The following is a 13,127-nucleotide window of genomic DNA, read 5'->3' on the forward strand; positions in this document are numbered from 1 at the left end:
ATCAGTAAAAACTTTTAATTTTTTTAAAAAACTATATATGATACATTTTCTATATATGAAAAAGTTTATAAATGACTGCTTAATACAAAATTTTCACATCATTTCAAATTGTTTTTTTTTTTATTAATTAAAAATGATTTTTTCTTTAGATAAAAACAAATTATCATCAAAGAATGATAAATTCATTAAAACATTAAAATATTCATCATATACGATTTATTAGAAAAAATTTAGCAAAAAATATTTTTGATATAACATTTAAGTGATAAAGAATAGTTTAAAAATTTAAAAAAATTAATGTTTTTTTTCCAATTCCCTTCAAACTTCTTTTTTTTTATTTGAAAGTAAAAAAATATTTTATGATAATAAATAAGTATATAGTAAAAAAAGTCGCAAAAATCATTTAAAAACGCTAATTCATTAATAAGTGTTATAATGTAAGAGTTAAAAAAGAAATCTTACTAAGTAATTACACGATCTTGACAGGACTCGAACCTGCAATCTTCTGCTCCGAAGGCAGACGCGTTAGCCATTACGCTACAAGATCGCACAAACAAAAAATTTATATATCTTTGAGAGTTTATATAATTATTTATTGTATAATTATTTTTGTTTTTCTAAACCAGTATGTTACATGTAACAAATATCAATATTTTAGTAATTAAAAAATTATTTATTATAAAATAAATTAAAATTTATTTTAAAATTCAATAGTTTCCCTACTGTATAGCATTATATTTTAACAAATAATTTGAATTAGAGGTAATTTTTTCATCTGTTACCATAAAACAAAAATTACCATTGACAGTATTTTACATTTTTTGACATAAAAAGTTTAATTTTAACAAATTTCGTAATTTATTGCTTTTATATTTCTAATGCTACTTTACTTGTTACAAAAAAAAATGAACGTTTTGTTGATTGAAACAACTAAACCAGGATGAAATAAAAACTATGAAGTTAAAGATTTTTTATAAAATGTTTAATTAATAAGAAAGATTTTGTTATAATATATATATAATCTTTTACCTATTTATATTTATACATAATAACTACATGTTTCTCAATCTTATTACAAAACAAATTTTTAACTTAATTTTTTAACTGCAAGAAATAAAAATCGACTATTATAATGTAAATTTTTTATAGATTAAGTAGAACTAAATCAAGGTATTTTGTTGGTCTCCAATTCTAACATTAGTCAACTTTTATTTAAATGTACAAATTCTACTAATTATTTTATTTAACTCACTCTTTAATTTATTTATAATGCATTTTTTTTAAATTTATTCAAAAGAAAAAAAAATTAATTTAATTAGAATATTTAGCTAATAGTTTATGCATTGTTTTTGTTATTATTTAATTGCAATTATGTGTGATAAATATATTGCTACAATCAATAAAAAAAATTTTAAAAAAACTTTAAAAATTTTTTATTTGTCCTAGAAAAAAATTACTAAAATATTATCATTATTATTTTTTAACCACCACCGGGAGCAGTTGTAGCAGCAGTCGTAGCAGCAGTCGTAGCAGCAGTTGTAGCAGCAGATGTAGCAGCAGTTGTAGCAGCAGTTGTTGTGACTTCTGTTGTAGTTTCTGCGTGAGCTGTAGTTTGTGAAGCTAAAATTGAAGATAATCTTTGTTCACGTTCAATTCTAAACTTTTCTAAACGTTCTCTTTCTCTTTGAAGAAAAACTAATCTTCTTTCTTTTGCTGCTTTATTTCTTTCTTGTAAATAAAGTTTTTGTTTTCGTAAACGTTCTGCTCTTTTTTGTTGTTGTTTTCGTTGCCTTAAACGTCTTTGTCGTTGTGCTTCTCTTAATCTTTGTAGTAATCTATTTCTACGTTGTTGTAATTGTCTTTTTTGTCTTGTAAAAACGTCATAATTAGAATCATCTTTAAAACTTTTTTCATTTTTTATAAAAACTGGTAAATCATTTTCTTTCATTAAATTATAATTAGTTAATTGATTAGATTCAAAATTTTTTAAATCTTGACATAAGACATTATCAAAAAAAGATAAAATAATAAATAAAGCAAAATTATTAAAATAAAACATTATTATTATAATTGTTTTTATGATAAAATTTCAAATTAACGGTATTTATAGTATTTTTACAAGTTGAAATATTAATTGTTTTTATTTGAAAAAAAATTAATAAAGATTATTTAAATATTTTTTTTCTTTTTTTAAAATTTAATATTTTAAATATTATTTTCCTTTAAATTGAATGTTAAAGGTTATTACTATATTACAAATATTTTATTATTTTGTATTTTAAAAAAAATTAATGTAAACAGTTTATAAAAATTTTTGATAAACACATTTAACAAAGTTTACTTTATGACTTCAAGTATGATATTATTCTAAAAACATTTACAAAATTTAATTTAAATTATTTTTTTTCAGCTGTTTATAAAATTTTGCAAAAAAAAAATTATTTTTTACAAAAATGGATAATCATTGTGTTATAAATTTTAAAAAGTATATTCATATTGCAAGAAAGTATAATGTTTTTAATATATATAAAATGGACTTATTAGATAGAAATTATTTTTTATTTTTAACAATTTTAATATAGATTTAGTTTTTTTTTTGTAAAAGTTATTAATTAATTTTTTTAGGTTTAATAATCCATAAGGTATTTAAGTATTCTATCATAACCACGATTTATATTACATAATTAAATCAATAATAGTAAGTCTACGACTGAATTATCATTAATTAAATGTAACTTGTTACTGTGTTTTAAGTAAATGTTTTCTAATAAAACAATAAAACAAAAGGAATTTTTTTTTTTATAGAAAAATAAATCTATTAATAATTCTGCTGATTAGAACACCTTAAACTTTAGAAATTTACTATATTAAAAAAAAACATCTATTACAACTCCCTGAAATAAAAATAAAAATCTTTTTTTATCAATAAAATTTTGTTTTAATTCATTCTTAAATAGTTCAATTTAAAAATACAAAAAAAAATTTAAAAAAATTTAGTTTGACCTAAATTTAATGTTTTACTTAACACAGTTTCTAAAAATTATTAGAAAATTTATTTTTTAAATACATAAATTAAAAGCAAATAAAATTGTAATAATTAAAGAATCACATTAAATGATTTTTTTTATCAATTTAGTAATTAATTATAATAATAAACAGCAATCATTTAATTGTTTTACATTTTTATAAATTAAAAATTAAAAATTTTATCAAGATAATTAAAGTAAATTTTGAATAAAATATAAAACTATTAATTATATTGTTTTACAAAATGAATATTTTGACCAAAAAAGACCGAGTAGAAAGAGAAAAAAAGGTGAAATTTCATATTAAGTCAATTTATAATAACGATAAAAATATAATAAGCATTATTTTTTATTAATTAATTGATTAAAATTTTCAGACGTAGTAATAATTATGATAAAAAAATGCGTTTAATCATTTGTAAGATTTGCAATTAAAAAAATTTAATTTATTTTGTAAGTTTTTAGTGAATTTAAATTTTTATAACAAATAAAATTCTGGCAAAAAATTAAAAACTTTAAACTTTGTTTTTATATTACATTTTTAATTAATAAAATTTTGCAAATATATTTTAGTTTTTAATAAAAGATATTTATTTATAGTATTTTTTTTCTAGTTTTAAACAAAACTTTATATAATATTTTTCTAAATCAATAGTGTAATTTCTATTTTTTATATGATAAATTAACCAATTTTGTTATATTTGATAATAATTTTGTAAAAATATCTAAAATAGCTAAAAACAATTTTAAAAATTTTATTTTCGTAATGCAATCCTTCTGTTAGCATTAAAAAGAAGAAAATGAAAAGAACATATATAGCAGATTTAGATTAGGAAAAGCTAATAAATAAAACAATTTTTAAATAAAAACCATCTTTTCAATTATTTTTTTAAAATTGTTATTTGTAATAACAAAATTTTAAGTTTATATTTTTTAACATCTTCTTTTATTAGTATCTAAATTGAAAGTGACAGAAAAGCAAGAACCAAGTTGCTGCAGCTCGAAGAAAATCTAAAAAACATCAGGATTTATTATTTTAAAAAGTAAAAAAAATATTTAAATTTTTTCTTTATTTAATTTACTTTGATTGGAATTATAGCTTAAAAAGAAGGATATTATAATAATAAACATTTTTCATATTGTAATACATTGACAAAAATAAAATTTATAAAATTGAATATAATTATCATTGTTGATATGAATAAATTTACAATGTAGTAACGAACCTCTAAGATAATGTATATTTAAAATTAAAAAAATATTTTATTTTTGTTATTAAAAATATATAATAACAAACATCTAAAAGTAAATTGACGAGTAAAAACATATGATAAAAAAATAAATTTGAAAAATCACATAAAAATAAATGTGTAAATTTTATTAAAAAAATGATTTTTATAAAATTCAATAGAAAAATATTCCTGCTTTTATGCGTTTTACATTAACAAATTAGTATAAATTTAATTTAAATGATATGTTTAATATAAAATGAATTTATTTTGCTAAATACGATTCTATTATTACGATTTTTCATTAGTAATATATTTAATAAATATCAAATATTAGTTTAATTTTAATAAAAGCTTTTTACAAATTTAAAAAGTATTTTTTAAGAGGCAACTTTTTCAATTTAAAAAAAGTTTAATTTAAAAATAAAATAATATTTCTGAAAATATAAAAAATTTAATTTAAAGACGATAGTAAAAACTATCTCTTTTAAAAATCACATTATGTTATGTAATGAAAATTTTTTTAAACTATTGTTGGATTTTTATACACACTTTTATACGTCTATTAAGTATATTGATTAAATTTTAGAATTAAAAACTTTTCAAATAGTTTTTAGAAAATTTTTTTTTGTTTATGTTTTATTTGCATGTTATTTTTAATAAAAAAAATGTTTATAGTTCATATTTTTTGTTACATATTAATATTTTTTTAATACTGAGATTTAAACAATTTCTTCTAAGATATTAGGAAAGCTGGTTTACTTATTATTTTTTATTTGTTTCATTAAGAATTTAATCACGATGATAATATTTCATGAACAAGTGTTTTAAACTTCAATCTTTTCATTTAATTATAGAAAAAAAACATAAATAATTCTTACTAGCTTTTACAAAAAAATAATAACGACAAATATAAGTAATGGATAAATTAAGTAACAATAAATTAATGTGTCAGAAATTCATCTTTCATTAAAAATAAATTACTATTCTTATCTTTTCCTTTCTTTAAATATTCTTTTTATACTTTTTCTAATGCTTTTGTATTAAAGTAAGACGCTTGTAATGCAAAGACATCAGTAGAAGTAAAAGGAAAGTATATAAAAAAAGGAGTATAGAAAATGAGTAGTTGTTTTTTGAATTAAAAAATTATAAAAACTATAAATTAGTATTTTTTTGCTTCTTTGTCGTCTGGAAGCACTAATTTGTAACAGGTTCATTTCACTTTAATGGTAATTAAAAAAATACCACATTGCGCATCACTGAATCTAACGCTAAGATTTAATTTACCACTTTTGAACTCAAATTTTTTTTTAATTTTACTGTAACCTTATCAAAAAAAGTGTGAATAATATATTCATGTAAGGTGTGATTTATAACAACATGCTAAAGCATTTCACTGTATATTTTTAACAGAAAACATGTTTTTCTCTGTCCTTTCCACACTTCTGACAACCCAAACTCCAATTAAACAGTTTTCGCAGTTGTATTAATGCTTATTTATTTTGGTTTTATCTATTTTATAAATTATACTTTTTCAATATATCAGACAATCTACTTTATTTAAAACATTTTCTGTTGATTGTCGATAATAGAACAAAAATAAGTAAGAGGTTTAATCACTCAATTTCAATTGATTTTTTGTTGAGGTTAATAGGATTTCTTCACAACCATAGATAATGGTAGTATAATCTTACCAAAGAAAAGATGGTGGTTAGCAAAAAACGTCTCTTTTCTCGTTAAAACACTTTTTATGAAATTTTTCCTGCTGTATTTAAATAAAAGCTTTGGTTTCAAAGAAGTTGTTAGACCTTTGCATTTTTAAAAGTTTATTTCTTTCTTTATTATTCCTTTATTTTTTATAAATTTGATTGAACTATCTTTTTTAAAAAAATATTTTTTAAACTTTTTATTATGGGTATTGAGTTCAATTTAGATGCAACAGAATATTTTAAATATGTTAATTGCGTTAATAAATTAATAATTGATTAAATTTTAGTTTTCTAAATTGTATCATATCTATTATTTACAATTTTAAAAAATAATGCTTATTTTTATGTAAAATAAGTTATTTAACAATACAATATGGAAAAAAAATTATTCTAGTGGAAAAATTTATTGTTTTTGTCTATAATTTTTTTTACTTCCCAACAAAATAATAATCTATAATTTGTTGATTTGATTATCGCAAATCACCTACTATTAATAATATTTACAATATATATACTTTATAACTAACATAAAAAGTAATTAATAATATATATAAAAAACACAAATTTTTTTTTTATAGTCAGTAATTTAAGGAAATTATTTATAGCATGTATTGAAGAAAAACATGAATTAATATATTTTTAAAAAATATTAAGAAATAAAAAAACTTTATTGTAAAATTATTCAATATTTTGGAAAATAAAATAAAAAAATTTTTTTTATATCCTTTATTTTATAAATATAACAATTATTTCAAGAAACAATCTTGTAAATTAAAATTTTACATTCCTTATAAAGAATTTTAATATTGTCAATTTATTTTTTAATAAAACTTTCTAGAAAATTTTCAAAAATACAAATATTTTTTTAATATTGTAAAAAATTTCATAGATTTACAATGCTAAATACTACCATATACAATTATTTCTTTAATACCTAGTTAAAAAAAATGAATAATATTTTGATTTTATCATTAATAAAAAAAATTATGCAAAATGTATTATTTTTGTATGATTATAAACATTTTTAGATGTACAGGTATCATAAAAATGTCAAAATTAATTATGATCTCTTTATTCTAACATACTTTTTCCTATAACGTCCATAATAATTTTATTTATTAATTGACACCGTGATTTTAATCCATTTCTGGTAATCAAAAATTTGTATCCTCTTATTTCTTCTTTTTTACAGTTTTTATTTGCAATTAGTGTCATTTTTGTACTTGGATCAATCCATTCGTTTTCTTCAACTTCCTGATCAACTAAACGATCAACTATCTCTTCCTGTTCGTTATAAAGATTTTGTATACCTTGATGACTTTGTTGTATAATTGCTTGTTGTTTCATCATATATTCCATATCTGGATCTTGTTCATTATTTTGACGTTTCTTTCTAGACTGTTCATTATTGTTTTCTTGATTATTGTTATCTTGATTATTGTTTTCTTGATTATTGTTTTGGTTATTAGAATTTGAATTTGAATTATACTGCATTGCATTTTGGTTATTCATATTGTTATTGTTATTATTATTGGAAAACGTTCCAGAATTAGAACTATATTGTTGTGGAAAACTATTAGCCATTTTTTGATTAGAAAGAATGTTATTATTGTTCATTGTTCCTTGATTATAATAAGAATATTGATTAAAACCGTTAGTCATTGCTTGATTATTAAGCATATTTTGGTTAACACCATTAGCCATTAATTGATTATAATACATATTTGGGTTAACACCATTAGCCATTATTCGATTATTATACATATTTTGGTTAATCATATTTGCCATATTATGATTATTATTAGCATTTTGATACATTCCTTGGTTATAATAAAAATTATTGTTAGTATTATTAAACATTCCATTATTAGGATAAAACTTATTCATCATATTATTATTAATATTATTGTTTTTAATTGGTTTTTTTTCATAAAACGTATTACTTTTAAAGTACAAATAATCTTTTAACTCTAACATAAAGTTGTGAGAACAGTTAATATCATTGGTTTTTTCTGATGATTTATACAATTTTGGATGTCTATATGGATCACCAAATAAAAGATTAATAAAATCATTATGTGTAACTCCTACCCATCTGGGCCATGGACTATTTGCCAAACGTCTTCCAAATTCGAAAATAGAAATTTTTTTTTTTGTAAATTTTGATATTTGACTTATAAAATCAACAAAGCTACAATCAACATTAATTTCAGAAAATGCCATTACAGCTTTTTTTATATACGATATATTTGTCATTCTTCCATATTTAATTCTTAAAAATGTTAAATTTGTTTGTATATAGCTAAACCTTGATTCAAGATATTGAAAAAGAAGAATATAATCTCTTTTTTTCATATTACATTCGTCGATTTTAGATGATAAAAATGGATTAAAAGGACAAGAAAATAAATTGTTTTTAAAAAATATCTTTGATAAAAGATGTGCTCCCTCATCTGTTGTTTTTCCAATAGCAATATCAACTTTTTTATTAAAATCACCATTAGTATATTTCGTTAATACATTTCCTTTAAAAAAATTCCCGTCTCTATGTATTGGTAAAAATGGCTGTGTTAATCGAGAAAAAAATAAAGAATTAATACTTTTTGTAGCTCTAAATATTTCAATATAACCAGCTTCTTTAAGACATTTTACCGTTATTTTCATGTTAGTGTTTCTACAATTTAGTGCTTTTACAACTTTAGCAGTATAACGTCTTGCCATTTCAGGTGATATTGTATTTATATAGTGTGTAATTACTCCAGACATTAAAAATACTCTTTGAAAATAATTTTTGCTACCATCAGAAAATAAATGTGCTGAGGCAGAAATACTCCCTGAACCTACACCCATAATTGTAACACGATTTTTATCACCATTAAAATGCTTTATATAATTGTGAACCCATTTTAATGCCATTTGTTGATCTAATAAACCCATATTTCCAGGTAATTGAGATTTATAACCTAAAAATGCAAAACCATAAAATCCTAGTCTAAAATTTGGAACTACTATAATTGACTTTGTAACATGCGCAAGATATGAGCCATTATAATTATCTGAAAACGCTGTTCCAGATGCCCAATCACCATCATGAAAAAATACTAAAACAGGTAAATTTTTCAGTTTACCTGGCATCCATATATTTAATATAAGACAATTTTTAAAGTGTGTACCAACTTTTGGATTAAGATCGTCATATCCAGAAAAATTTGAAAAGTTTACTTCTTGAGGACAGGAACATTTTGATACTCCACGACGATAATTTTTTGAAAAAATTTTTTCACTTATATCAATTGGTACTCCAAAATAATTTTCAGGTTCTGTAGTCGAAGCGTATGGAATTCCTAAAAATTCATAAACATCTTCTTTATTAACAGTCTATAAAAAAATATGATAAATTAATAAATTATATTTACAATTGTTGAACCATAAATAGTTCCAAGACTTGTTTTTATTTTTTTGTCAAAACTTAAACAAAATATATTAGTACAAAATAATAATAAAAAAAATGAGCATTTCATTTTCATTAAAATAATTAAAAAATGTTATCAATATTAAATATACTTTAATTTGTAAATATAAATACTATTGAATATAAATGAGTATATTGGAATAAACTTTGTATTTGTGATAATGGTAAAAAAAAATTTGTTAAAATAAATTAAATCATGTACATTTTCTTGAAATATTTATTTTAAATATAATGCCTACATATAAAATACAAAAGTATATTCTTTTTTAGACAAATTATTCTTATTTAAAATTCAAAAGCAAAAATAATTTTATACAATATTCAAGTAATTCATATTTTTTAATTTCTTTTATAAAATTTTTTAATAACTAAAAAAAAATGTTACATGAAATTTTTTTTATTTTCTAATTTAATTAAAAAAGAATATTATTGATTTTTTTTAACTCGTTTTACATAAATAAAACTAACATTTTTAAAAACATAATTTTTTTACAAAAATGTATAAAAATAAAAAAAAAATTTAGGCAATTTTTAAAGTAGCATTAATAATTTTTAATTAATAAAGTAAAAAATATACTTTAAAATATCTTTATTTTTGGCATAATTATAGATTAGAAAGCAAAATTAATATACTAAAAATGTTTTCTTAAATGTTTTTATAATGCTTGTAATTTTCATAGTTAATATTGCATTAATATTATTTGAATAAAAATTTATTGTTTGAAAAAATTTCTTATTATTGATTTTAAAATCAATATTTTTATTAATTAAAATGTTATAATATAAATTATTTTAACAAAATTTTATTTGATTAGACTTTTTTATGTTAATATGCACAATGGCATCTTGTTATATGTATAAATGTTTTATCTTAAAATAATAACATTTTCATTGTTTGATATAAGGTTTAGTAATCTTTGAAAAATTAAATAATGCTTAATAAAAAAGCTTTACAATTTTATTATAATTAATATTGCTAAAAAAATTTAAATAGTTGAGTAATTATATAACTTTTTTGAAAAAAAATAACTAACAATTTTAAATAGTGTAGGTTAATAAAAAATCCAAAAGCTAATCAAATAAGTTTTATTTATGTATAATTAATATTTTATAAAATTAATGATTAATATTAACTTTTATTATTTTTTTAATAAATTTTGTTTATAAAATGACTATGTATATGTGATCTGAAAAAATATTTTAAAAGTAATATGATTACAATTTTTATGCAAAAATAAGTTAAGTAATTTTTTAAAGTTAAATAAAAGCATTTTTTTTTATAAAATGGTTATCATAAAAGTATAAAGTTTTATTTTTTTTAAATCTTTAATTATATGTTTAATTAAAATTTCTTAGTTATTTAATTAGAAAAAAAATATTTATTTTTTTCGTTTTAATTTTTTATTTTTGTTTATAAACCAATAAATTTTTAATAAAAAAAATAATAATACAAAGTATTGTATAGAAATGCTTAAAATATTTTTGTTAAATGACAAAAATACTGTTAGTTAGGTATACCAGCTACATTGCTAAATTAAAAAATGGTTTTTAACTAAAATGTTTAATTTTTTAAAGTTATTTTAACATGATTTTTTATCAATAAATATTTAAATTTCCCTATTATTTTTCTAATAAAATTTATTATTGAATTTTTTAGACTTTACATGCTATTATAAAAACACTGTACTTAAAAAATAGATATAATCAGTTAAAGTTCAGTAATTTTATTATGAATATATTGTATTTTTTTAATGCTTATTTTTATTAAAAAATCTAAAAACTTTTTATCTGTTAGTTTTCTAATGACAATTTTTATGTCGTTATAAAAATTTTTATTTAATGGTTCAAATTTTACTTACTTTTAGTGTATTTACTTTATGCTTTTTTTTTATCATTTTTTTTATTTATGCTGTTTGCAATATATTGCATTAAAACTTTTTGTGGTAATATAGATATTTATATTATTGCTCTTTTTTAATAAAAATAGAATTACTTCAACTTATGGAATATTAATGATGACTTATAAATTTATTTTAAGAAACGATTTTAAATATATATCTTTATTATCTTAACATTTATTTATGTTTTTACTTATCAAAATATTATTTAAATCGTTTTCTAATTTTAAATCATAAAAAAAGTATAAAAGTCGAGAAGGGTTTCTATAAATTTTTATTGTTTTCTAAGTATATAATTTTATATAAAACTGTTGTAATTTAATTAAATTGTAATATAATGTAATATTATGTTACATTAAAAAATATTGGTTATTTTTTTAGAGCTAAATTGTTTTATTCTCTGAAAGAGTAAAATTTTATATGAATGAAAGAATCATTTGTAATGATAAAGTTCATTATTGAACTAAAGTTAGAAGTAGCAATTAGCAAATGTTTTTTTTATTTTATCCTTACCACAATTTTTAATATTATTACAAATAAAAATTTCTTTGCTATTAAATCTAATTAATAAATGTGTTTTAAAAATCAGAAATATTTTAAAATAAGATTATATCTATGAAAACAGTAATATTTGTATATAAGCATTATTTATTTTTATGCAATTTAAAATATATTTATTAACTATATAATTTTATATTAACTTCTACATACAAATAAAATTTATATAAGTTAGAAACTTATTCATAGATGCCAACACTTATGAATTAAAGTATAAAATGTTTCTGTAATAACTTTATTGGTTTAAACTAAAAATTGTGTCAAACATAAAAATTATCATAAAAAAGTAAATATATAAATTATATTTTCTAATATTTACAAGAATTTTTAGAATTTATTCTTTCTTAGGAAAAAAAGTAATTTTTCTAAACTGAACAAATAGAAAAAATATCAATTTTTTAATATATATATCTTTTTCTTAAAATAGCAAAAGAAAAAAGATTTAAAACTTTATTTTAAGTAAGATGTAACAGAGATTAAATCCTGCACATCTTACATACATATTTTTAATTATAATAATCATCATTTTAATTTTAATATTTTTAAAAACAATAATAACAGTAAGAATGGAAACCAAAACACTTTTATCTGAAAAAATAGAAACATCACCAATAAGATATCTTTTTCTCTATAATTAGGTTGAAACAAAAGAGTTATTTTGTTAAGGAAAAAGATACATATTCTAATGAGAATATGGAATATAAAACAATATCATTTCATAATTTATCCTTATCTTATATTTTAATAAAAAAAAAGATATAACATAAAATTTATATAGGATTTATAAATGATAAAAGATATACAATAAATATTGTTAAAAAAAATCTTTAAAAAATTTAAAAATAATTTTCTATAGTAAATTTCTATAGTAAATTTCTAATAAAAAATTATTAGCAATATCTACTAAGATATGAGATAGATACAAAGTTATATAATAACAATTATACCAAATTACCTATGATATAAAAAAAAATTTTGGAATCGATGTCAATTTATACTTATTTATTAACAATAAGTATTTATTTTTATGATTGGTAATTCATGTGAAAAGTTTTTTTTTCTAGGTATTTCTATCTTTAAACATTTTCGTTAATAGAAATAAACTTTTTACTATAAAAATAATGTACAACTGGTTATAATGCTAAAAATATTATTAATTTATACAATATAAAAAAATGCTTATAAAAAAGGTATTATGAAATTAATTATTTCTTACATAAATATCAATATATAAA

The 13,127-nt window shown here is 18.7% G+C and overlaps 2 protein-coding genes across 2 annotated transcripts; both read right to left on the minus strand.

Moving 5' to 3' along the window:
- Positions 1-1,480: 1,480 nt before the first annotated feature.
- On the minus strand, positions 1,481-1,948 carry SRAE_X000146400 (Hypothetical protein; the record flags this gene model as incomplete). Its single annotated transcript, XM_024649263.1, has 1 exon — positions 1,481-1,948. One exon carries the CDS (start codon positions 1,946-1,948, stop codon positions 1,481-1,483), a length of 468 nt encoding a protein of 155 aa, XP_024498929.1.
- A 5,087-nt stretch (positions 1,949-7,035) lies between these two features.
- SRAE_X000146500 (Acetylcholinesterase) lies at positions 7,036-9,491 on the minus strand (the record flags this gene model as incomplete). Its single annotated transcript, XM_024649274.1, has 2 exons — positions 7,036-9,342; positions 9,381-9,491. 2 exons carry the CDS (start codon positions 9,489-9,491, stop codon positions 7,036-7,038), a joined length of 2,418 nt encoding a protein of 805 aa, XP_024498930.1.
- Between the last annotated feature and the right edge of the window lie 3,636 nt (positions 9,492-13,127).

The sequence above is a fragment of the Strongyloides ratti genome, scaffold srae_chrx_scaffold0000002 (assembly GCF_001040885.1).
Source record: "Strongyloides ratti genome assembly S_ratti_ED321, scaffold srae_chrx_scaffold0000002".
NCBI lineage: Eukaryota > Metazoa > Nematoda > Chromadorea > Rhabditida > Strongyloididae > Strongyloides > Strongyloides ratti.